This window comes from Equus caballus, chromosome 19 (assembly GCF_041296265.1).
Source record: "Equus caballus isolate H_3958 breed thoroughbred chromosome 19, TB-T2T, whole genome shotgun sequence".
Classification (NCBI taxonomy): Eukaryota; Metazoa; Chordata; class Mammalia; order Perissodactyla; family Equidae; genus Equus; species Equus caballus.
Window position 1 is genome coordinate 64800980 of NC_091702.1, and position 26079 is coordinate 64827058.

The 26079-nt window shown below is 39.3% G+C and overlaps 1 protein-coding gene and 1 long non-coding RNA gene across 52 annotated transcripts in view; one reads left to right on the forward strand and one right to left on the reverse strand.

Annotated features, from left to right (window-relative positions):
* Positions 1-14864, reverse strand: part of LOC138919281 (uncharacterized) — a 140547-nt gene extending 125683 nt beyond the window's left edge. For both annotated transcript variants that reach the window (XR_011429319.1, XR_011429318.1), the window contains exon 1: positions 14754-14864. This is a non-coding gene — a long non-coding RNA (uncharacterized lncRNA). The remainder of the gene's footprint in view (positions 1-14753) is intronic.
* The window catches only part of ABI3BP (ABI family member 3 binding protein), a 238347-nt gene that overhangs the window by 206844 nt on the left and 5424 nt on the right, over positions 1-26079 (forward strand). For all 50 annotated transcript variants that reach the window (XM_070243854.1, XM_070243860.1, XM_070243859.1 and 47 more), the window contains 3 exons: positions 4312-4521; positions 9181-9289; positions 25857-25936. In XM_070243854.1, the coding sequence (XP_070099955.1) occupies positions 4312-4521; positions 9181-9289; positions 25857-25936 (399 nt within the window). The remainder of the gene's footprint in view (positions 1-4311; positions 4522-9180; positions 9290-25856; positions 25937-26079) is intronic.

The window sequence follows — 26079 nt, forward strand, 5'->3', positions numbered from 1 at the left end:
AATATTATTTCAATTTCCAGTTGTTCATTGCTAATGATTATTGTACAATGATCTTGTATCCTGCAACCTTACAAAACTCGGTAGCTTTTTTGTAGATCCATTGGATTTTCTACATGCGGAGTCATGTCATCTGAGAGCAAAGTCTTACTTCTTCCTTTCCAACTTGGGTGCCTTTTTCTTGCCTTGTTGTACTGACTAGAGCCTCCAGTAAAATATCAAATAGAAATAGCGAGGATGGACATCCTTTCCTTTTTCCTGATCTTATGGAAGGCATTCAGCATTCAGTCTTTCACCATTAAGCATGATGTCACCTTGAGGTTTTTCATAGATGCCCTTTATTGGCTTGAGAAAGTACCTTTCTATTCCTACTTTGGTGAGAATTGTTATCAGAAATGAATGCTAGATTATGTCTAATGATTTTTCTGCCTTTTTTGAGATGATTATATGGTTTTTCTTGTTCAGTTTGTTAATATGATAAAGTAATTGTTTTTGAATTTTAAACTAACTTTGCATTGCAAGAACAGACTCTATTTGATCATAATGTATTCTCATTTTAATATGTTGTTGGATTTAATTTACTAAAATTTTGTTTAGAGTTGTATTTAATGAATGATATTGATCCATAGTTTTCTTTCCTTGTAATGTCTAAGTCAAGTTTTATTATCAGAACAACGCTGAACTCTCCTCTTCAGTTTTCTAGAAGAGTTTAGAGTTGGCATTGCTTCTTCCCTAAGTGTTTAGTAGTATTTACCAGTGAAGCCATCTGAGCTTAGCATTCTCTTTGCAGGATTTTACATATAATTAGATTTCTTTAATAGGCATAGGGCTATTCAGAATATTTTTTTCTTCCCTAGATAGCTTTAGTACTTTTTGTCTTTCAAGTTGCTAGTCCATTTCATCTAAGTTGTCAGATTTATTGGCATTAAGTTGTTCACAATATTCTCTTATTATCATTTTAATATCTGTAGAATCTGTAGTGATGTCACCTCTCTCATTCCTGCTGTTGATAATGTGTGCCTTGTTCCTCTTTTGCATAATCAGTCTGACTGTAGGTTTATCAATTCTTTTGCTCTAATGAAGACGTCAACTTTTTGTTTCATCAATTTTGTCTATTTTTTCTATTTCATTTATTTTTACTCTGATCTTTATTATTTTCTTCTGCTTAATTTGGGTTTAATTTGCTTTTCTAATTTCTTAAGGCAGAAGATGAGCTCATTGATTTGAGACCTCTCTTCTTTTGTAATATGGCATTTAATGCTACAAATTTTTCCCTTGATATTACCTAAGCAACATCCAAAAATTTTTAATATATTGTGCTTTAATTTTCACTCTGTTCAAACTATTTTTTAATTTCCCTTTTGATTTCTTCTTTGACTCATTGATTATTTAGAAGTGTGTTGTTTAATTTCCAAATACTTTGAGGCTTTCTGGAGATCAGTCTGTTACTGATTTCTAATATAACACCATTGTTTTCAGATACTCTGTATTACTTGAATCCTTTTAAGTTTACTGAGAAATTTTTTATGGCCCAGAATATGGTCTATCTCAGCATACGTTCTGTGTGTACTTGAAAAGAATGTGTATTCTGCTGTTCTTAAGTGGGATGTTGTAGTCTGCTAGGACTGCAACCACAAAATACCACAGACTCAGTGGCTTAAACAACAGAACTTTATTTTCTCACAATTCTAGAAGCCAGAAGTCTGAGATGAAGGTGTCAGCAGGTGTGGTTTCTCCTGAGGCCTCTCTCCCTGGCTTGCAGATAGCCACCTTCTTGCTGTGTCTCCAGGTGGTCTTTCCTCTGTGGGCACACATCCCTGGTGTCTTTCTCTAAGGACACCAGTCATAGTGGATCAGGGCCCCACCCTTATGACCTCATTTACCTTTAATTACCTCTTTCAAGGCCCTATCTCCAACTGTAGTCTTATTGGGAGTTAGAGCTTCAACATAGGAATTTTCAGAAAACATAATTCTGACCATAACAAGTGTTCTGTAAATGTTGATTAGGTCAAGTTGCTTGTTGTATTGGGCAATTTTTTTACATCCTTAGTGATTTTCTGTCTACTTGTTCTATCAACTAATGAGAGAAGATTATTGAAATCTCTGGCTGTAATTGTGGATTTATTTCTACTTGCAGTTCTATTGGTTTTTGCTACATGCACATTTAAGGTCTGTGTTTAGGTATAGATCTAAATTACTTAACATTGTAATAAACTCCTGATGAATTGATCCTTCATCATTATGAAATGACATTTTATGCTTATAGTAATATTCTTTGCCCTGAAGTCTATTTTGTTGATATTTATATGTCCACTCAAGCTTTCTTGTGATGAATGTTATCATGGTCTCTCCTCTTTTCATCCTTTTACTCTTAGCTGATTAGCCTCTGTATATTTAAAATATGTCTCTTATGGGCATCATATAGTTAGGCCTTGCTTTTTTATCCAATCTAACAATCTTGCCTTGTTCTTAGAACCTTACATTTAACACGACTAATGACACGGTCAGGTATAAATCTGTTATCGTCTTGCTATTTGTTTTCCATTCGTCTCATTTATTCTTTGTTCCCTCTTTCCCTCTTTTTCAGCCTTCTTTTCGGTTGTGTGTTTTTAGGATTCCATTTTATCTTTTCCATTGCCTTGTTAGCTATAACGCTTTGTTTTGTATTTTAGTGATGGTTTTGGGGTTTATGGGAAGCGTCCTAACCTGCCACAATCTACTACCGGTGGTATTCTACACCTTCACAGTAGTGTAAGAGCTTTACGTTGTATAGCGGCTTTGCTCTCCTAGCCTTGGGGCTATTGTTGTTACACATTTTACTTTTACCTGTTATATACATCACATTAAATTGTCATTATTTTTGTTCAAACAGTAAATTATCTTTTAGAGAAAATTAAATAATAAGAAAAATATTGTGTCTATTTCCCTATAGAGTTGCTGTGTCCCGTGCTCTGCCTCCCTCTGTGTGGATCCATATTTCCATCCAGCATCATTTTCCTTCTGCCTAAGGGACTTCAATCTGCTTGTAGTGTGGGTCTACTGTTTATGAGTTCTTTCAGCTTTTATATGTCTAAAAAATATTTTGCTCTTTTTTTTTTAAAGATGCTTTCACTAGTTACAGAATTCTAGATGTCAAGTTCTTGTCTTTCAGTTTTGACAGGCGTTGCTCCACTGCTTCCTCACCTCCGTTCTTCCAATGAGGAAGCTGCTCAGTCCTTATCTTTGTTCTTCTATATGTATGTCTTTTTTCTCTGCCTCCTTTAAAGATTTTCTCTATATCGCTGGTTTTGAGAAACTTGATTTCGATTGGTGTTGTTTCTTCATGTTTGTTGTGCCCCTAGACACAACCCTCTGGGGTTTTAGAGGTTTTATCAAATTTGTAAAAATTTTGACCATTATTTCTTCAAATATTTTTTTCTGCCTCCTCTTCTCTACTCAGATAGTAAAATTACATGTATATCCTACTGCTTGAAGTTGTCCCACAACTCACTAATGCTCTGTTCATTATTTTTAATTCTTTCTTTCTCTCCATTTGGGTTTTCAGTAGTCTTTATTATCGTGTCTTTAAGTTTGCTGATCTTTTGTTCTGCAATATCATATCTGTGTTAATCTCCTCCAGTATTTTGCATCTTATGCATTTTAGTTTTCATCTCTAGAAATTTGATTTGGGTCTTTTTTTTATATCTTTCCTGTCTTATTTTTGACCACGTGGTCAAACTGTGGATAATAACTGTTTTATTGTCCTTGTCGGATGTTGTAACATCTGTGCAAGTTCTAGGTTGGTTTCAAATGATTTAATTTTCTCCTCATTATGGGTAATATTTTCCTCTCAATTTCATCTTTTGGGTGCTGGATATGCCTTTTATTCCTAAAATATTCTTGAATTTTGTTCTGGGGTGCAGTTACATTACTTGAAACCACTTGATCCCTTTGAGTCTGGCTTTTAGGATTTATTAGGTGGGACCAGAACTATATTTACTCCCCACTACTGAGGTAAGACTCTTTTGAGTATTCTTTCCAATGCTGCATGAATTAAGAGGTTTAAACCATGCTCAGGGGGACCAAATTCCTTGTGGATATTAGCATAAGCTAAATGTACTTAGAAAAGTAATTCAACAACCACGTCCACATCATGTATCCCAGAAAGAGGAGTCTGGATTTTCACAAGCTTGAACCATCTACATCACTGCTTTCATCCATCTGTTTACAATGTGAGACTCAATGTCCTCAAACAGGTAATTATATTTATGAATTCACCTCCACCTTCTTTACAAGCTCAAAGCATGCTAAATGTCAATGCCCACTCTCTTCTAGGTCCTCATGTGCGATACATCCAGAAGCCTGACAACAGACCCTGCTCCATCACTGACTCTGTCAAACGGTTCCCCAAAGAGGAGGCAACTGAGGGGAATGCCACCAGCCCACCACAAAACCCACCCACCAACCTCACCGTGGTCACTGTGGAAGGGTGCCCCTCATTTGTCATCCTGGACTGGGATAAGCCACTAAATGACACTGTCACTGGTAAGATCATGCATGAGGACTGTTGCTGCGCTAGGAAGCTTTGACAATGCAATGCAGTGGGAGTGTGGAACCTCAGTCAAACTACGGCCAGCGAGGCCTGTCTCAAGAGCAGTGAGTCCTAGCAGAGTTCCGCTATCCCTGTAGCACATTATTGTCACAAGTGTCATATGATGGGAAAAGGTCATCTTTGTCCTCGTTATGGGCTCCCTGTTAATGGAGCAGATCTCTGAAGTTGCATTCTTTTCATCTCCTCTGAACTCTTTATCACAATGTGAAGATATATCCAGTCTTTTCATTACCAAGAAAACTACAGCTAATACACAAGAAGTTGCCGCTGCTGATGATATTGAAACCCGTTTTCCTTTCACCAACCCAATTTCTAGATGGACATAGAACTTTGAAACAGGCTAAAGGTTATTTCAATCATTTTAGGAAAAATTTTTTTTAAATTCTATTTGTGGTCGGTTTTCTACTCATCTCAGGAAATTTTGATTCTGCTATCACCCACCCAATTCCTCTAAAAGTGACTGTGAAAAATAAGATGCTGTGAGTCATTCTCTGAATTTGTGATATGGGAATTGAGTTCTCCCTAGTGAACGCGACAGTCAAAGTAGAGAGGAGGGGATGAGACTAACGACCTAGGTCAGCTGGAAGCCAGAGCAGATCGCGTGAGTAGGCCACGTTCCTGCGGCCCAAGTCCCTGCCTGTGCCTGGGTGGGCAGACAGAGACCAGGAGACCCAGCAAGAGGCTGTAGGGCAGAGGAGAGACCAGGAAACAGGGCCAGAGAGGGAGGGGAGACTCGGGATCTGGCCAAAACATTTCTATGAATAAAGGAGAAAACAGCAGCTGTTTCTCCTCAGACAAAACCGTTTGGTCTGGGCAATTTCCCGTGCAAGCAGCTTAGCTTTGCTTAGCTGGCTTTTTCTTTTCTTTTTTTTTTTTTCAACCATATTTTGTGAATTTCCTATCTCATGTGAAGCTTGCCTTTGTTTTGAGGAAGAACCAGCCACTGCCCATAGTTCCTGGAGATTTGCTTAGTACTGCTTCTTTACTTGGGACCATGCCAGCAGGTGCTACCATCCCAATATCTAAATCAGTCTCTAAGTATTGATTATCTACATGTACCAAAAAGTTCAAAACTCTCAATCCATATACTGTGCCACTAAGGAGTCTCTGTGATAGTCTGAGGCTTAGTTCTCACAAAACCAAATGATCTATAAAATTTAATTTGCCTTGAAGATGTAGGACATCAGGTTGAAATTGGTTAACCTGTATCTAATAATCGAATACATCCAATACATATTCATTTGGATATGTCGGGAATATCTGATTCAATTTTTTAAAGCAGAAGGATTTTTCTTTCTGGTTCATCATGTAACATTTTTTAAACTATATAAACTTTTAATCTCAAAGAATCATGACTAGGGTATACTTTATCCATCTAACCAATTACTTTTGTAACATTGTTACTAAACGTTAATGGACTGCCTGAGATCCTTCACAAGATCGTGGACTTGTAATAACAATTTTCATGGATAAGGATCACATCTCTTTAGCTGTAATATTTTCTAAATAGAAATAAGTCTATTTTTAACCATTGCTCATCACCTCGTCTAATTTAGATGTTAGACCATATGCCCTAATGGTCTGTTCTAATTTTCTATTTTTGTTTATTTTTAGTGTTACGTTAAATACCACTTGATTTCAGGTGTAATCTCTTATAAACCAGCAGCTCAGATAACACAGGGATTAATTCTCATATCATTGCATGTGGTTTTGCAAGAAAGGATTGAGAAAGAAAACAAAAAGAGAGTGAAATATACTCTTCATTCCCCAAGTTGGCTTCTGTCACTAATCATTCTTTTCACTGACGGGCACGTGTTCATCTCCAGAAAATGCATCCAAATTTAGTTGTTTCTACATGTCCCTTCTACACTAAAGTAGAAATAGGTGCACCAAAGAAATTGGTCATAGCCTGGGCCCTTGGACAACTTAAAGTTGTTAGTTCTAAGGTGTTGCTCTCTGAGGTGCCCAGAGCGTGCTGGGACAGACTGAAACCCCAGACCAGCTGTATTCTGGATATGCAACCTGGTATATGATTGGCCTCACTGAACTTTCCTTATAATAATAATAATAATAATTCCCATTGTTATCAATTTATCACGAGGATAAAATGAAACAGAGGATTTGAATGTGCAGCATAAATTAGAAGCTGTTCAATGAACTTTGTCAGTAACAGCAATAGCGGGACTGGAGAGAGCAAAATCACCTTTATTGTTTTCATGTTCTGTTGACCAACTCTGATGTTCTCAATCCTTGTCATAAATAACTTTTTCTGTTAAGTGAATTATCTCATAACAGGGCAATAAAACCTTCTGAGGGGGGAGAAAAGACCATTTATTCAGCATTAGTTCTTTATAGATTTCCGCATGTCTTTACTGTTAACGAAATTATAAACAAAATCCCATATTTTAAAATAAGAAATATGGATATATAGTTAAGGGGCTATCTTTACCTTCTGAAATATATTCAGGATTGTCTACAAATATCCATTCCAAGCATTAATATTCCATTTTTATAATGTTGGTGGGTTTATGAAAAAGCTATTATCACTTTAAAGCATTAAAAATAAAAGATATTTTTACAAAGTCCAAGAATATACATTCAAAAACTAGAATTCTGAGAGAAATTCTAGATATCTTTTTAATTATGAAGGTAAAAACTTCCAGATCCATTTTGAAAACTCTGATCCTTCGGGACAAAAATAGTATTAAACTGACATTTCAAACTTGAGTCAAAAGAAAATTAGAGAAGATGTGCAATGAGAGTTTCAAGGACTAAAAGGCCGGGACGATGTGAAGAAAACCCCACAGTGGATGAGGGAGTCCAAGCCAAAGATGTTTCTGAAGGTCGTTGTTTTCATGTATAACCAACTGGAATGTCCTAGAAACTCTTCTCTTGGTAACTGAGCAGCACTCCAATCTTTCCAGTTGGAATCTTTCAAATGCTTATAACCCTGTTTTCAAGACATAACTCAGGGATAATAAGAGATAATAAAATCAACAGTAATAATAGGCACCACCTGTTGAGCAAAGTGCTACTAAGCACTTTCCATATGTTCCTCATTTAATCCCCACAAGCTACACTACGAATAGATATTACTGACATTTTACAGATGGGAAAACTGAGACTGAGATCAAGGCACGTGGCTTAGTCTCTCTCTTTCCATTAAGCCGTGCGTTTTTTAAAAATCCATTTTACTTCCATTTTAACTACTCCCATCGTTTTCTAGTAAGTATCCATTCACAGCTGAGGAAAAGATATAAAATGGACATATTTGAATTCAGGATCCTCCCCCGCCCTCCCTTTCCACCCTCTGTTAAAATGGAAAGCCAACCGAGAGAGAGGTTGGGAACCGAAGGAGGCCAAGTGCTTTACTGGCTGCGCTCATGTGTCCGGATGCAGTGGGTGTTGCCTTCCAGTTTAATTTTGAATTTTTGGAAGGATGAGCATACGAAATTATTCAGAAAGAGTCGTGGTCCTTTTGTGATTTTTAAAATACACCATTAAAAATCCTTCCCAAATTAAAATTGGTGATGATGAGTCTCCCTGAGTTCTGCTGTAGATTCATTTTTATTACCAATGCGCATCTCTTCCCTTTGGTCTCTGCGCTGACAGCAGAATCCCCAGCCACCTACAGCTCCTTGCAGCCTTCTTGACTCCCTCACTCCCACCACCAGCTGTTTCCTCATGTCGTTGGAGCTGATTTTGAGTGGGGTTTTATTGTTTGCTTGTTGTTTTTTGTTTGGTTTTTTAATCCTCTGTATGATCTTGTCACATGCATTAAACTAAATCCCAACTGAGGGCAGGGAAGACCAATTAACAAATTCTTAAATTATATTCTCTTATTCTGAAAGTCTTGCTCTTTTGGTTAGCCCTGCGAGTTCAGAGAAACGTGCCTGTAAGTGAAATTCACGCAGATCTCTATGCAGATTTTAAGGGTGTGATTTTTTTTTTAAAATGCAAGGGTAATTATGAAGGGTATATGTAAGCACATCTATACAACTTGTGTAACTTATGTTAGCAATGGTAGACAAATACCGTAATTCTATAGTTCCAAATAATGAACTCTAGGAAAGATTGGTTCATTATGTGGTTAACTGTTCTCTGCTGCTATGGTTTTGAACTCGAGAAGTTTTGTGCAGCAGTACAAGTATTTGGGGGCCTTTTCCCCAGTTATTCTGCAAAGCCCCACTGAGCAGGAAAAGCCCCACTCCTCACACAGCGCTTTCTCCGCACTGCACTTCCCAATGGTGGCAGGCTATCTGCCCTATCCAACAAAGCCATAGGTCACCAGGAGCTAAAGCTGCTTCAGGAGGGTCATTGGTCTTCACAGTCACCAGGCCTTCCTGCTCCGGGAAAGGGAAAGCAGAAATTCAACGCAACTCCCAAATAAACTTCCAATAAGCTTTGGGAGCTTCGTCATCCACTATCCTGCCCATTGGGAAACTGCTAATGTGTAAGATCAATACGTCTCTAGAACTGAGATCAGAGTTGCTCACTTTCATGAGAGTGACTCTATTATGCTATTTGCCTCAAGAACAACTCAATTAGCTGGAACATAAAGACAAGTATCTATTGTCTTTTTCACTTTGCAGAATATGAAGTTATATCCAGAGAAAATGGGACATTCAGTGGGAAGAACAAGTCCGTTCAAGTTACAAATCAAACCTTCTCCACAGTAGAAAATCTAAAACCTGACACAAGGTAAGCCACCACTGCTATGACAGGTGGACTCTGAGAGGGCAAAGGTCATAACAAAGGGATGAAATGCCATCCTCTCCTCTGTCTGAAGGGAGGGTCTAGTTTGCACGTCATTCTTCGGCTTCCTGTACCCAGCACTAGATACCTCTAGAGTCATGGTTTGCAAATGTGCAAGTTATTGGTGGGGATACAAGAGCCAACAAGACGGTCTTGTGAGTTCACAGTGTAGTTGGGAACATTGAAAAATAGGTGTTAATACCAAATGTTGATATCAAATACCAAAATTTAGAAAAGGAAAAGTGTATGGACCAGAGACAACTGGAGCATGCAGGATGTAAACTAGATTTGAAGCACAGAAGAATTTGGCTGGCGTGCTGGAGAGGGGAGGGCAAGAACTGAAAGCCATGTGGCAGATGTAAGTGAAAGTTTGTAATAGCTAGTACTTACGACAACTGCAGACTGGTTCCAGACCAGCAATCCTTTTTCTTTTTTTTGTGAGGAAGATTGTTGCTGAGCTAACATCTATGCCAATCTTCCTCTGTTTTATGTGGGACGCTGCCACAGCATGGCTTGATGGGTGGTGCTAGGTCCATGCCCAGGATCCAAACCTGCAAACCCAGGGCCACCAAAGTAGAACACATGAACTTAACCAGTACGCCACTGGGCCAGCCCCTCAGCAATCCTCTTTTGAGTCTTTTTACCATGCAAATGAGAATAGATTTTTGGAAATAGAAATATGTAATATTAGCATTGTTCTATATGAGCAACTTTTCCTGGCATCCCTTACGACACATTGATACCAGATTGTTTACATTGCTGTATAGTTTTGTGATTCCTTTTTAAATCTAAAATACCTCATCTCTTATCAGTTCATTTTATTGTTTCAAGAAAAGTAAGGGCCTTATAAATTTCTAGAAATCTAGTAAAGAAGGATTTTTTTGTTTTGTTTTGGTTTTGTTTTACATGGCTAAACCATCAAATTTATTGCTCAAGGAGATTCTCAAATGGCTGCCACCAAGCCTTGCCTTGACAAAGCCATCGCACTGAATCCACTGCTGGACTGAATTTCACTGTCTGTGCAAAGTCACTTTCTTCCTCAAACTCTAAAATGCAGCTTGATAAACTGTCTGTGCTTTCACTAAAAACAAAACAAAAATTTGACATTTTAAATTATAGTACACTAAGTGACATAGATCAATTTTCAGAGGGACACAACTAGGAATTTTATCAGATTGAATATTCTGTAGCTTGATCAAGTTCCTCTGTGCAGGAAAAGACCAGCAGAGATGAAGACAAACCCCAGCAGCTAAGGTTTCTTTCGTAAGTCTTACTTCTTATACCTTTCATTGGCATCGATTGATTGAAGTGAGCTGGGTATTGATTGTGACCCCAAAGAGCCTATTGGCTCTGACAGAAGGAAGACTCTTCTGATCTTTTCAGGGGAAAAGGAAGCATCTAATTCCTTATAGGAGGTTTACTGTGTATAGCCCGTAGTCCTATACTGCAAAAATAACACTTTTCTGCAAGCGTTTTTTTTTCTTTACAGTTCTCTATTTTGAGCTGTAATATGGAAAATTTTGCACCTGCTAATTTTCTTAAAGGATTTAAGTTAGCCAAAATAAGCATACATTTCAGTAAAAGCCCATTTGATGATCTTGGTTCTGTTTCCAGAACCAAGGGAGAGAGCCTATGTTTATTATACTATACTTTAAGGAAAGAGTAAAAGAGAAAAGGTAATTTAATTTGGACTTTTTAATAGGCAGATTTGGGCTTATAGAACTTGTAGGGTTTTCCTCTTCAGTTTCCTGCTTTTTGTTCCACCAAATAAAAAGTGAGCTGTGCATGCACAGAAGGCACATGGAAAGGCCTTCGATTTCTAAATGTTCATCGTGCTCCCTTCTCAGGCTGTCCTCAGCTCTTCTCACAGAGCTCCGATCAGCTCATGATCAGAAGTAGAACACAGTTCCTCCAGAGACATTTTAAACCTCATTTGTTTGTAAAAGGTTTGCATTTCCATTCAGCTAACGTTTACTAAGCGCCAACTATGTGCTGAGCAGTGCTTGGTGGTGTGGCTGCAGACACGCACAACTGTGACGCCTGCCCGTGAGGAGCCCGAGGCCAGCGGGGCAGGCAGTTCATAACCCATTATTCTGTACCAAGTGCTGGGAGCACTGGTAGAAGTCTGCACAGGGGCGATGAGCCTGGAGTAGGCAGCCCTCCACAAAGTCTGGAGAAATCAGGAGAAGCTTCCTGGAGAGGATGACACCCAGGCCGAGGCTTGGAGGATGAGTAGGAAGGAGCGAGGGGACTGTGGTGGGGACAGGAATGTCAGAGCAGCACGTGTTGGTGCCGAGGCCCCAGCGGCATGGCTGTGCACCGTGCCCAGCCGGCTGCCTTCCCCAGTGTGGCGGGCAAAATTTTTTGAGCTGAAATATTAAAATTATGTGTTGAAACCCCTATTAGTCAACATAGTTTAATGAATTAAGGAAGAATAAAGTGAAGTCAAATTATTTAAGTTAATTTGAGATTTCTGAAGCCTGAAAGTACCTGGGGAAGAAAACTAATACCCATGAAGCAAGTGGAGAGCATCCCAAGTCAGCATAAGAGACCAGGCCAGGGCAGGACTCACACCCCGGCTCTGCAACTGAGAAGAGGAGAGAAGGCCTCGGGGAATCCTTGAGACTGGAACTTGACAGGAAAGGATAGGATGGAATGGGACAGGCTGGCAAGAAAAGAGAGAACAACAGTATTGTTTTTCCAAATCAAATCCATGTGCACAACGTAGGTGAAATGCAAGTCGTTTTCAAAGCTACTACTGACAGCAGGCTGCAGCCACAATCATAAAATGATGAGTTCCCAAATTTAGATCTGTCGGCTTTTCGATGCAAGCTTTCTTCATACTATCTTACACTGTTAAGGCAGGTTTCTTTCCTGGCCCAACCATGATCCAAGATTAATGCTAACAAAAGACACACCGTAAAATAAAGAGGAAGTGTGTACAGGATGCGGTGACCTGGTGTTTTTTATTACCTGTAAAGAATGACTTCAGTCACATTGCAATGCTTGCAGAAATTTTTGAATCAAAATATTTGGTAAAATTAAATTCCCCAAATAGGGAAACTTTGAATTACAGCTGTTAAAATTCCCTCATGAGGTTCTAGAATTCCCTTTATGAAAAGCTGGAAGATGATAACTTCTGAAAGAATTACCATAGCTTTATTCAAATTCTAGGAGACATGCAATTTACTTTAGTACCATCTTCATCATTTGTCCTGACTGAAAAACACGCGATCTAAACACAGGTGATAATCATTCCACACCCGCACAGGTGTGGAAGAGCTTGGCGTTAGACCATTTAACCCGGGAGAATCGAGGCAGAGAAAATTGACCTACAGAGCTTGTTGGGTTAAAATTTCTAAGTGTTCACACTATACCAAAAAGACAGAGGACTGGACTACCCTTTCCTTCTCACCGCGTATGCCAACCTTCTCCCTGCCTGTTTCTACGACTTCGTCAGGTTTTTAGCTACTCTGCGGAAGCTCGAGAAACAGCCCCCAGGAAGGGACCATCCAGCAGCTGTGGTGCTGCTGGCGGAGTGCAGCTGCTCACCTGGAGTGAGCTGTTTCTGACGGCAGAGAGCGGACTACACGGCTGCCCGGGGCACCTGAGCGCAGCTCCCAAGGCGGCACAGCGGGGCCCACCGCAGCCCTGCAGTGGGCTCTCGTCACACGTGTGCACAGGGAAGAGGGCTCTTGTAGGGAGCCAGAACTGTTTAGTCACGTGGAGCTGAAGAGATCTATTAACCCAGGCAAACTGCTGTGGCCCAAGCCCGCCTCTTCCTTTGGAGGGCCCCTCTCTCCCCCTACTCTTAAAATACAAAGAAAATTAGAGATGTTGGTATCCAGCCAAATCTCTACCCATCTAGCCCACCCACGATATTTATTTTCCACTTAATTTTTCCCCATGAAACTTCAATGTGTGGCTCTTGTGGAACTAAAAGAAAAATATCAAGAAGAGCCTCTCCTATCTGGAGCCCACCACTTTGTTTGCAAAGACCCCTGTGATTGCTTTCAGTTCTGTGAACAGAAGAACGGAGGAAGTATATGACGCAAGCCATAAGTCTTGCACCACTGCTTAAAGGGAAGTGTGGACTACTTATCTCCAAGTCTCTCCCAGCTCTAAAAGGATGTCGCCTTATGATATCTGAAGCCATGCACAGAATCAGGGGGAAAACTGGAACTGAAAATAAAACCAAAACCTAGCTCAGTCTTACAGCAAGTAGAGTTGTCCTGGTAAACCATTTGCCTTTGAATCTACGTCTGTGGTCTGCAATTTGCTTTCAGACGAGTTGCTTTTAGCACACATTTGGATAATCCACTGATGGGCCAGGCTGCTCTCGATGAACTCGGGCGATAGGTATGGACACACACAATCGCTGTACACCAGAAAAGCCTTTTATCTCCCTCTTCTCTTCAAATGAGCCCGTGTCTCTCCTTGCTTGACTGAAAAAGTGAAGAGTCCACTGTGTGTGCCAGACTTACATGTGGCCCAGCAATTTCCTATGAAAAATGTACTCTGTCTGGTAATTAAGATAAATCAAGCTCCCTTAACGAGCCCAGGGACTTCTACTGTCCTCTGTGGCTGGGGAGGATTCTGGAGAACCGTTCTTCCTCTGAGACTGAACCTGCCGAGGTTTCCTGTAGCTGACAGCAAAGATAGTTGGGGACTATTGTTTATGTTGTTTGATTTAATAAAATCGTGGCACTAAAAATAAAATGGAATAGAAGCAACCACTTCTTATGAAATGTAAATCTGGCGAACAAAACAGGAGTGTGGAATAGCCATCGCGCCCTTACGCATGGTGCTTTTGTGAAATCCTGGTCTCTGCAGACTGTGTATTAGCTTTTCAACATCTCCTCTCATGGGCTCCATAGAAAGGAGTAAAATAAGCTGCTGGCGCATTAGGCGTTTTATTTAGTTTTATTGTAGGTGTGGGCAGCAGAACAACGGCTTCCTCATTAAAGAAGGAACAAATTTAGTGGATTGCTCAGTTTTGCAACTTTTCTTTAGGAAAAAGTACGGCTGAGCACACAGAACTCCACTAGTCCATAAAGGGGGCACTGCTTCCTTCACATCCCCACATTCTCTTCATGGCTCTTCACTCAGAATTCCTTGGGCTCTAGGGCGAGGGTGCCAGAAACCCGTAGCAACACCATAGAATTAGAGTGCTGCCCACATCTGGGATTTCTGTGTCCCCCACAGAATGGGAGACACAGGAAGCGCCCTGAAAGACCTTCTAGGCAGCTGGTCGATGATGATGCCTCCTCTCGCTCTGCTCCTCTCCCCGCTGTCCCTGATCAGCACGTATTTTGTCCTCTAAGTATCCCCACAGCTCTGCCCTTTTGCTCCTTATCTGTATGCCCAGTCAGCACAACGTCTGCGTGTGGCAGTGTCCAGAAGTGCTTACCCAGTCCTGCAGTGTCCACGGAGCCCTGCTTGATGAGATTTCTTTTTCCCTGTTCGAGGGCCTCTTCCTCTTTTTCTCTTATTCCACTTTTCCATTTCTCTCCCTCTGACTGAAGCCACACTTGAATGGGGCTCAACTATTACAAGAGTACACTAGGGGCAAAATTAGCCAACCAAACAATTCAAGCCAACAAATAGCTACAGGGTGGCCTTGCTACAGGAAAAGCAGGCTGCTGGAGGTTTCTGAGGCTTTTGTTAGAGTGAAAACCAGCTTTTGAAATCAATGAGAGTGTGTAACTGAAAAGTTCATCAAATAACGAAGACTGCAGTCCAGCTCTACATTACGGGCAAGAGTAGAGGGAACCGGTTATAGAGGAAAGAGGCCAGAGGTGGGAGATGACAGACTCTGCCCTAAGCACCCGGAGGCCAGTCAGCCCGTCTCAGGCGGAACCCTGCAGGTTCTTCTGTCTCTGACAGTTTTGCTGTTGAGTACAGATCCCACTATTTGAAATCCCAGTTTTTCACTTTTCTGTGAATTGATATTTGATTCTTATGCTGGTTTTCACAATTGTTCTCAAACTCTGCCCTCTACTTTATTACCCCACGCCTCTGGGATAATGCCTTAGGGATTTCTAGACTCTTCATGGAAATCTTAGAACTTTCTTTTTTCTTAGCCCTTGAAGCTGTTTTGATGGCAGGCAGAAAAATTCAACCGCTACATTTTCATTCTTCCCAGTAACCATTGGCTGTGCCCTCATTATAACCTGTACAACCACAAGAGCAAGATGTGGCATAAAGAGTTCTGCCTGGAGAGTTCCAGGGCAGCGTTTGTCAAATCCCCTTATAATAGACGCACCTAATAAAAACCTCTGGAGATATAAATATACTACTAGAGAACATTTACGATCACTTACTATGTGCCAGGCACCTTGCTTTTTACAGACATTATCGAACCCTCACAAAAATCTCTGATACTTTTATACCCTTATAAGGTTATAATTACTATAATTAATAGTATCCTCAAATAATATTATTACCCTCATTTTTATATGTGAGGAAATGAGGCCCATAGAGTTTACCTTAAAGTGACACACCAGCAGCTGGGACCCCAGGTCTTTCTGGCTGCAGAGTGCGTGACTTCACCACGGCTCCAGGCGGCCTCCTGATCAGGGGCTCCGAAGATGGTTTTTGTTTGCGTCCAGACCTGCCCCGGCCAAACCAGGTGGGGCATTCTGCCAGCGCTGTCACTCACTTGGCTGGTCCTCCGTGAGACCCACAGGCATGACTGCAGTTGTCACCTGGACTGCATTCCATGTAGATGCTCGTCTTGATGAAATTTAAATTTAATTTCCCTTTCATCAGATGGACACGTACATGGATTTTAACTCAAATACTACAAAGCAGTTCACTCTTGTTCCTAAATTCTGTTTCCCAGAAGCAACCAATGTCTATTATTGTATTCTTTTTTCCAGCTTTATTGAGGTATAATTGACAAATAAAATTGTAAGATATTTAAAGTGTACAACAGGATGATTTGATACAGGTGTACACTGTGAAAAGATTACCGCCACTGAGTTCATTAACACATCCGTCACCTTGTATATTTACTTTTTTATTTTTTGGTAAGAACATTCAAGTTCTGCTTTCCTAGAAAATTTCGATTATACAATACAGTGTTATTGACTATGGTCACCATGTTGCACGCTAGATCCTCAGACCTATTCATCCCATAACTGAAAGTTTGTACCCTTTCACCCACCATTATTTCTCCCAAACCCAGCCTCTGGCAACTACTTTTCTACTCCCTGTTTTTATGAGTTTGACTTTTTCTTAATTCTTTTTTTCTTTTTTAGATTTCACATGTAAGTGATACCATGCAGTATTTTTCTTTCTTGTCTGCCTTATTTCACTGAGCACAATGCATTCCAGGTTCATCCATGTTATCACAAATGACAGGATCTCCTTCTTTTTTAAAGCTAAATAGTATTCCTGTGTGTGTGTGCGTGTGTGTGTGTGTATGGGGGGGATGTATGTGTGTGTGTGTGTTTATATATATATCACTTTTCTTTATCTATTCATCTGTCAATGGACACTTAGGTTGTTTCCATGTCTTGGCCAGTGCGAATAATGCTGCTATGAACATGGGAATACAGACATCTCTTCAAGATAATGATTCATTTCCTTTGGATATAGACCCAGAAGTGGGATTGCTGGATTATATGGTAGTTCTATTTTTAATTTCTTGAGGAACCTCCATACTGTTTTCCAGAGTGTCTGCACCAGTTTACATTCCCACCAACAATGCACAAAGGTTTCCTTTTCTCCCCATCCTCACCAGAATTTGCCATCTCTTATCTTCTTGATAATAGCCATCCTAACAGCTATGAGGTGCTATCTCATTGTGATTTTGATTTGCATCTCCCTGATGGTTAGTGATGTTGAGCACCTTTTCCTGTTCCTGTTGGCCATCTGTATATCTTCTTTGGAAAAATGTCTATTCACGTGAGTTACCCGATTTTAACTGTTATTTCCTTTTTTGCTATTGAGTTGTATGAGTTCCTTATATATTTTAGATTTTAACCCCTTATCACATATGTGATTTGCAAATATTTTCTCCCATTCTGTAGGTAGTCTTTTCATCTTGTTGATGGTTTCCTTTGCTGAGCAGAAGCTTTTTAGTTTGATGTAGTCCACTTGATTACTTTTGCTTTTGTTGTCTTTGCTTTTGATGTCAAATCCAAAAAAAATCATTGCAAAGACTGATGTCAAGGAACTTACTCCCTATGTTTTCTTCAAGGAGTTTTATGGTTTCAGGTCTTATGTTCAAGTCTTTAACCCATTTTGAGTTGATTTTTGTGGTATAAGATAGAGGTACAGTATCATTCTTTCGCATGTGGCTGTCCAGTTTTCCAAACACCATTTATTCGAGAAACTGTCTTTTCCCCATTGTATATTCTTGGCTCCTTTATTATAAATTAATTGACCATGCGTGCATGGGTTTATTTCTGGGTTCTCTATTCTGCTCCATTGATCTCTGTGTCTGTTTTTATGCCAATATTGCACTGTTTTGTTTACCATGGCTTTGTAATGTAGTTTGAAATCAGGGAGTGTGATGTCTTCAGCTTTGTTCTTTTGCTCAACATTGGTTTGGCTGAATATTCAGGGTCTTTCGTGGTTTCACATGAGTTTTAGAATTGTTTTTTCTATTTCTGTAAAAAATGTCATTGGGATTTTGGTAGGGATTGCATTGAATCTTTAGATCGCTTTGGGTAGTATGAATATTTTAACAATATTAATTCTTCCAACCTGTGAACATGCAATATCTTTCCATTTATTTGTGTCTTCTTCAATTTCTTTCATTAATATCTTATGATTTTCAGTGTACAGATCTTTCACCTCCTTGGTTAAATTTATTCCTAAGTATTTTATTCTTTTCAAGGCAATTATAAATGGGACTGTTTTCTTAATTTCTCTTTCTGATAGTTTGTGTTGGTGTATAGAAGCACAACAAATTTTTGTATATTGATTTTGTATCCTGCAACTTTACTGAATTTGTTTACTAGTTCTAACAGTTATTTGGCGGAGTCTTTAGAGTTTTCTATATATACTATCATGACATCTGCAAATAGAGACAATTTTACATCTCCCTTTCCAATTTGGATGCCTTTTATTTCTTTTTCTTGTATAACTGCTCCAGCTAGGAGTTCCATTACTATGTTGAATAAAAGTGGTGAGAGTGGGCATCCTCGTCTTATTCCTGACCTTAGAAGTTTTCATCTTTTCACCCTTGAGTATGAAGTTAGCTGTGGACTTCTCATATATGGCCTTGATTATGTTGAGGTATGTTCCCTCTATGCCCAATTTGTTGAGAGTTTTTATCAGGAAACTATGTTGAATTTTGTCAAGCACTTTCCTGCACCTGTCACGATCATATAGATGATTATATGATTTTTATCCCTCATGTTGTTAAGGTGGTGCATCATACTGATTGATTTGCAGATGTTGAACTATCTTTGCATGCCTGGAATGAGTCCCACTTGATCTGGTGTATGACCCTTTTAATGTATTGTTGAACTGTTCGCTAATATTTTGTTGAGGATTTTTGCATCTATGTTCATCAGGAATATCAGCCTGTAATTTTCTTTTCTTGGAGTTTTCTTGTCTGGCTTGATATCGGGGTAATGCTGACCTCGTAAAATGAGTTTGAGAGTGTCCCCTCATCTTCAATCTATTGGAAGAGTTCAAGAAGCATTGGCATTAATTCTTCTTTAAATGTTTAGTAGGATTCACCAGTGAAAACTCCTGGCCCTGGGCTTTCTTTGTTTGGAGGTTTTTGATTATATTGGTTCAATCTCTTTACTCCTTGGTCTGTTCAGATTATTTATTTCTTCATGATTCAGTCTTGGTAGGTTGTATGTTTCTAGGAATTTATTTATTTCTTCTAGGTTGCATAATTTGTTGGCCTCTAATTGTTCATAGTAGTCTCTTATGATCCTTTGTATTTCTATGGTTATCAGCTGTGATGTCTCCTCTTTCATTTCTGATTTTATGTATTTGAGACTTCTCTCTTTTTGTTTCGTTACTTTAGCTAAAGGTTTGTCAACTTTATCTTTTCAAAAAGCAAGCTTTTCTATTGTTTTCCTGACCTCTATTTCATTTATTTCTGCTCTGATGTTTGTTATTTCCTTCCTTCTACTAACTTTGGACTTTGTTCTTCTTTTTGTAGTTCCTTGAGGTGTAAAGTTAGGTTGTTTGATTTGATTTCTTTCTTTTTTCTGAACATAGGCATTTATCCACTGTAAACTTCACTCCTAGAATTGCTTTTGCTACATCCCATAAGTTTTTGTATGTTGTATTTCCATTTTCATTGTTTCAAGATATTTTTTGATTGTTCTCTTGATTTCCTCTTTGACCCACTGGTTTTTTAGTGGCATATTGCTTAATCTCCACATATTTGTGAATTTTCCAGTTTTATTCTTGTAATTGATTTCTAATTTCTTATCATTGTAGTCAGAAGAGATGCTTGATATGATCTTAATTTTCTTAAGTTTATTAAGACTTGTTTTATGGCCTAACATAGGATCTATCCTGAAGAATGTTCCATGTGTACTTGAGAAGAACATGTACTTTGCTGCTGTTGGATGGAAAGTTCTGTATATGTCTGTAAGGTCCATCTGTACATGTTAGATCTAACATGTAGTTGAAGTCCAATGTTTCCTTATTAAATTTCTGTCTGGATGATCTATCCAACGATGAAAGTAGAGTATTAACGTCCCCGGCTATTACTGCATTGCTGCCTATTTCTCCCTTCAAATCTGTTGATATTTGCTTTATATGTTAAAGTGCTCCTATGTTGAGTACATAAGTATTTACAAGTGTTATAGACTCTTGATGAATTGACCCCTTTATCATTATATAATGACCTTCTTTGACAGTCTTTAATGACAGTCTTTGGCTTAAAGTCTGTTTTGTCTGATATAAGTATAGGTACTCCTGCTGTCTTTCAGTTTCCATCTGAATGGAATCTTTTCCATCCCTTCACTTTCTGTCTATGTGTGTCCTTAAAGCTAAAATGAGTCTCTTGTAGGCAGCATATACTTGGGGTCTTGTTTTTTTATTCATTCAGCCACTCCATGTCTTTTGATTGGAGAATTCAATCTATTTACATTTAAAGTAATTAGTGATTGGTATGGACTTACTATTGCCCTTTTGTTCATTGTTTCCCGGTTGTTTTGTAATTCCTTTGTTCCTTTCTTCCTCTCTTTCTCTCTTTCTTTGTGATTTGATGATTTTCTGTAGTGGTATGCTCTGATTCCTTTCTCTTTTTCTTTGTGTATCTACTATAGGTTATTACTGTGTGGTTATCAGGAGGCTTATATAAAACATCTTATATTTATAACAATCTCTTTTAAGATAACAATTTAACTTCAAACACATACAAAAGTTCTACATTTTTACACTGCCCCTCCACATTTTATTTTTGATGTCACAGTTTACATATTTTTACATTTTGTATCCATTAACAAATTATTGTAGTAGTTATAGTTATCTTTAATACTTTTGTCTTTTAACTTCCACATTGGAGTTATTAGTGATTTACTCACCATGATTACAACATTATAATATTCTGAATTTAACTATATTTACCTTTATCATGGAGTTGTATACTTTCATATGTTTTCCTGTCACTAACTAGCATCCTTTTGTTTCAGCTTGAAGAACTCTCTTTAACATTTCTTGTAAGGTTGGTATAGTGGTGCTGAGCTCCTTGAGCTTTTGTTTGTCTGGGAAAACCTTTCTCTCTCCTTTAATTCTGAAGGACAACTTTACTGGGTAGTTTTTTTATTTCAGCACTTTGAAATATATCATGCCACTCCCTTCTGGCCTGAAACTTTCTGCTGAAAAATCTGCTGATATTCTTATCAAGTTATCTTATCTACAAGTGCCATTGTATGTAACAAGTTGCTTTTCCCCTCTTGCTCTTAAGATTCTCTCCTTAACTTTTGACAACTTAATTATAATTAATGTGGGTCTCTGATAATTATTGTGGGTCTCACGGTGTGGGTCTCTTTGGATTCTATTTGGAACTTTCTGGTCTTCCTGGATCTGGATGTCTGTTTCTTTCTTCAGGTTAGGGAAATTTTCAGACATTATTTTTTGGAATAAGCTTTCTGCCTCTCTTTCTTCTCCTTCTGAGACTGCTATAGTGCATATCTTGGTCCATCTGATGGTCCCATATGTCCCTTAAGTCATCTTCACTCTTTTCATTATTCTTTTTGCTCCTCAGATTAGATCAGCTCCACTGCCCTGTCTTCATCTTTGCTGACCCCTTCTTCCACTTGACCCAGTCTCACGTTGAACTCCTCTAATGAATTTTTCAGTTCGGTTATTGTATTCTTCAGCTGTGTTTTCTGTTTGGCACTTTTTTATATTTTCTCTTTGTGAAATTCTCACTTTGTTCATGTATTGTTCTCCTCACCTTGGTGAGCATCTTAACTGTTGTTTTGAACTCTCATAAGGCAAATCACTTATGTCCATTTCATCAAGATCTGTTTGAAATCTCTATGGAGATTTCTCTTGTTCTTTTGTTTGGAACAGATTCCCCCGTTTCTTCCTTTTCCTTGACACTGTGTTGGATTCTGCATATTAGATAAACAGTCACCTAGCCCCCTTGACAGAACAATCTTCAATCAGCCCAGCCTGAGCTCCAGTTTTCTCTCAACCCTCTGTAATTGTCTAAACCACCTTCTTTGTTCTTAGTGGCTCCCAGTAGTCAAGGGTATGCCAAAAGCCATCAGAGTCCCAAAGGGGGCAGGATCACAATCAGCACTTAGATGCAGACTGATTATCAGCTGGACCCTCAGGTAGCAGCTGGGAAATTATGGAGCTAAGCCCCTTCCAGGGAGACAGTAGGAGATGGGAATTTTTACCTGCTCCCTCTGTGGTGGGTCCAGGATTTAGCTGTGTGTGGGGAGGGGGTGCTCCTGCATCCATTAAGAACTGCTTCCTTATTTGCTATAGTCCTGTGGGTATGAATGCAAGCCCCAGTGGATCTCAGAGCCAGGCAATCTGCAAAGCTGATGCACCACCATTTGCACAAATTACTTCCAGGGAGATACCAGTGACTTGGTTTTATTATTGGAATGGGCTGGAAGGAAGGAGAGGGCAGGGAAGGTATCCACTTCCCAGTCTCTGGGGAAGATCACAGCCAGCCCTTAGATACGTGCTAAACTTGGAAGCCTCTCCCTCAGATAGCAGCTTTTAACATTTGCAGAAAAAAACTCTTCCAGGGGAAGACTGGGAGACGGGCATTTTTGCTGCTCCTTCTGCGCTGAGCCCTGTTTGTTCCATGTATTTGTTTATGGCGACATCTCCTGGAATCCCTTACCATCATCTTTTGCCTCTCTCCTATGCTGAATCTCCTAATTCCTGCATCCCACGTCTTCCTTGTTTACTCTCTCATTTTGTGGCATTTCTTGAGAAATTTGTCTTGAGAAAAGGTTATGGAAGAAAATATTTTTGAGCCCTTACATGCCTGAAAATATCCTTGTTTTACTCTGATACTGTTGTTTAGCTAGAGACAGATTTTCAGGTAAAATGAAGACTTTAGAAGGCGTTTTCCATTTTTTCTAACTTCCAGTGCTGCTAAGAAGTCAAATGTCGTTCTGATTCTGGATCCTTTGAATGGGACCTGTTTTCTTCTTATAAACCTTTCAGATCTTGTCTTTATCCCAGTGATCTGAAATTTTTCAACTTGTGTGCTTTGGTTAGTCTTTTTTTTCTTTTTTCATTTTGCTGGGCAAACATTAGGCTTTTTCAGTCTGGAAACCCACGTCTTTCAGTTCTGGGAAATTACATAATTTCTAGGATACTTTTCTATCCTCCTTTCTCCTCCTCTCTCTTCGAGGACCTACTAGTTGGGTATCGCATTCTCTGGAAAAACCCTGATTTCCTTATGTTCTCTCATTCTTCATCTCTGACTTTTTGCGCTAGTATTTGTAAAATTTCCTTAACTTTAGCATCCAATCCTTCTATTTAAAGATTTATTCATCCTATACGTTTTGTTTTAAATGCCTTTCTTGTCCTCTATGAAATTTTTAAACAGCATCCTATGCTGTTTCCTATGGACAATCAATATTTTCTCCGAGACGTTACTCTCCTAGACCTCCAGTGTCATAAATCTTGTGATAAAATGTGTTCTTGGGAAAGGCTTTGCCACTTCAAATATTTTCTGTTCATATAAGGTTTAATCCACCAAAAACATGTGCTTTTTAGTTCCCATGCTGTTAATTAAACTTAGTTTAAAATGATTTCTTCAAAACTTGTCAAGTTCATAAAATGTTGGCCAAAAAAAACCCCAGAAAAAGTAGCTTATGAATATCTATGATGGAGCTGAAGTAAAAATAACTGAAATAAAAAGACATGGAGATGATTCCAGCAATCAGACTTGGCCAAGGCACAGGGCTTTTGGCAACGTCCTGGAATTTGGAATGCATCCCCCCCCAGAATCAAAGTCCAGATGCCTGGGATTTCTTTTTTCCATTTTCAGTTTACCACAGTGGGTTTTTGTTTCTGTTCTTTTTTTTAAGGTTATCAGGCCTCTGAGCAAGAACTTAATCTCTAGAAAATATTCCATGTTAAAATACCCCACATATATGCAGTTTATTTAAATGAGTGACACGGGTGGTTTTATATCGGCATTCTCTTATTGCAAATTATAATAGCACCTTCCATCAGTTGATTAGTGAACAAAAATGCATTGATGGGCAGTCTCTCACTACAAATACCCCACAAGTTTTAATTCCTCATTTCACAAAGTTCAGAAGTTTGGAAAGCAAAGACAGTAATAGTAGAGTGGTTAAGAGCCTCGTTGATCTTAACTGAAAAGTAGGATACCTGTCTCTTGGGGTTTGTGTGTGTCTTGCATTGCTTTATTTGTGTAGAGCGATTAATGTGTCTGATACATAGGAAGCACTCAAAAAGTAGTTGCCATTGTTGTAAAATGCTAGAATCTATCTTCTTATAGATTCTAGAGAGTTTTAACACAATGCCTCAGTAGTCAAGAATGTCGCTCCTCGAGCCCCAGAAAGTTCTCCTGTTATTGTTCACATGGTAGCCTCTGCATCAAACTGAGAGCTGTTACCCTTCTATCTTTCACTAGTTTATAAAATATCTATCTATTGTGTGTTCTGCATTCTTATTCAATTACAAACTTCTTAAAAATGGGAATTACCTCCTCAAAGCCTGTACAAATTTAAGACTTACAATCCTATCAGATGACTCACTAGCTTTACATTCAAAATTACTTCCCTGCTAAGTGTGCTACTGAAAGGAACTCTTAGTTTCAGTCAAGCAGCAAATAGCTTTACTATTTGAATTTAAAAGGATTTGCCAGACAGGCCCCGTGGCTCAGTGCTTAAGTTCTCTCGCTCTGCTTCAGCGCCCCAGGGTTTCGCCGGTTCAGATCTTGGGTGTGGACATGGGCACTGCTCATCAGGCCATGCTGAGGCGGCGTCCCACATAGCACAACCAGAGGCACTCACAGGTAGAATATACAGCGATGTACTGGGGCGCTTTGGGGAGGAGAAGAAGAAAGAAAAAAGAAGATTGGCAACAGATGTTAGCTCAGCTGCCAATCTTTAAAATAAATAAATAAAAGGATTTGCTCCACCTAAGTATGCTATGAATGAAATTTGTCAAATATTACATAGCAATTTACTGCATAATTCTTAAGGATAGAATCAAACATACGCCAAGGAATCTGGATTTATTTTGTGTTTTGTTTTTTAACGTAAAGAGTTAAGGCCTGGCTTGTATGAATCTGGAAAAAGAGATGTCCGTCTTCGTGCCCATGCTCTTCATGAGGCACCACTACCATGCCCCTATTCTGGACAGACCATAGAAGACCCGAGTTCCAGGAGCTAGAACCAGGAAGTCTTTGCAACAAAATATGTCCATGTGCATCTGCTCCCACAGTTTAGTAATTCGCAAGCGTCAGTGGGCACAGGATTCACCTCAGGAACTTGTTACAAATTCCTACCGGGACGCCCTCAAAAACCGACTCAGTGTAGCCAGGCTGGAGCCAGAAACCTGCATTTGAGACAAACTTTCCCCACGGTAACTCTGTCACGTGATGCCGACATAGGCAGTTTGAACCCCACGATGAGGAACACGGCCTAAGTCTAAGGCTACATGTACTCAAGGTTGGGATCATAAGGAATAAAAGGGAACTGCTTTGCCCAGAAAGTAGCCGAAATATTTGAAGGAAACTGAGGGTCCTTGTTGCTGTAATTAGCCTGGGTCCACCACATACCTCTTTCCTATACATCCATTACTAACTTGCCCAGGTATTTCTACTAATTTGGAGTTTTTAAAAGACAACTACTTTTTTATTGACTTAGTCCTTTTCTTATACAAAACATTAGACAAGCTGTTTGGAAAGTAAAATTAAAGAATTCTTTTTTCCTCAAGCTGCTTCTAAACATGTCCATTGACTGTCATCATGATTTCAAAACAGAATCAGGAAGGATGTCAGTACAACAGGGGAGTGTTGTCTCCCACCCTTGAAGAATATATTATAACTTTGTAAATTTCCCCTACACAGCTATGAATTCCAGGTGAAACCCAAAAACCCACTTGGAGAAGGCCCGGCCAGCAACACGGTGGCCTTCAGCACCGAATCAGGTAATCACTCAGGAGTAATTCCCAACAGGGACGTGAAGGGCCAGAATGTTTGCACAGGCAGCTTGTTTGAAACCCAGCTAAACGCTCTGTGTCATTTCAAAAACTCATCCACGGGAGAAAGCAAACTGATCAAGGCACCCTTA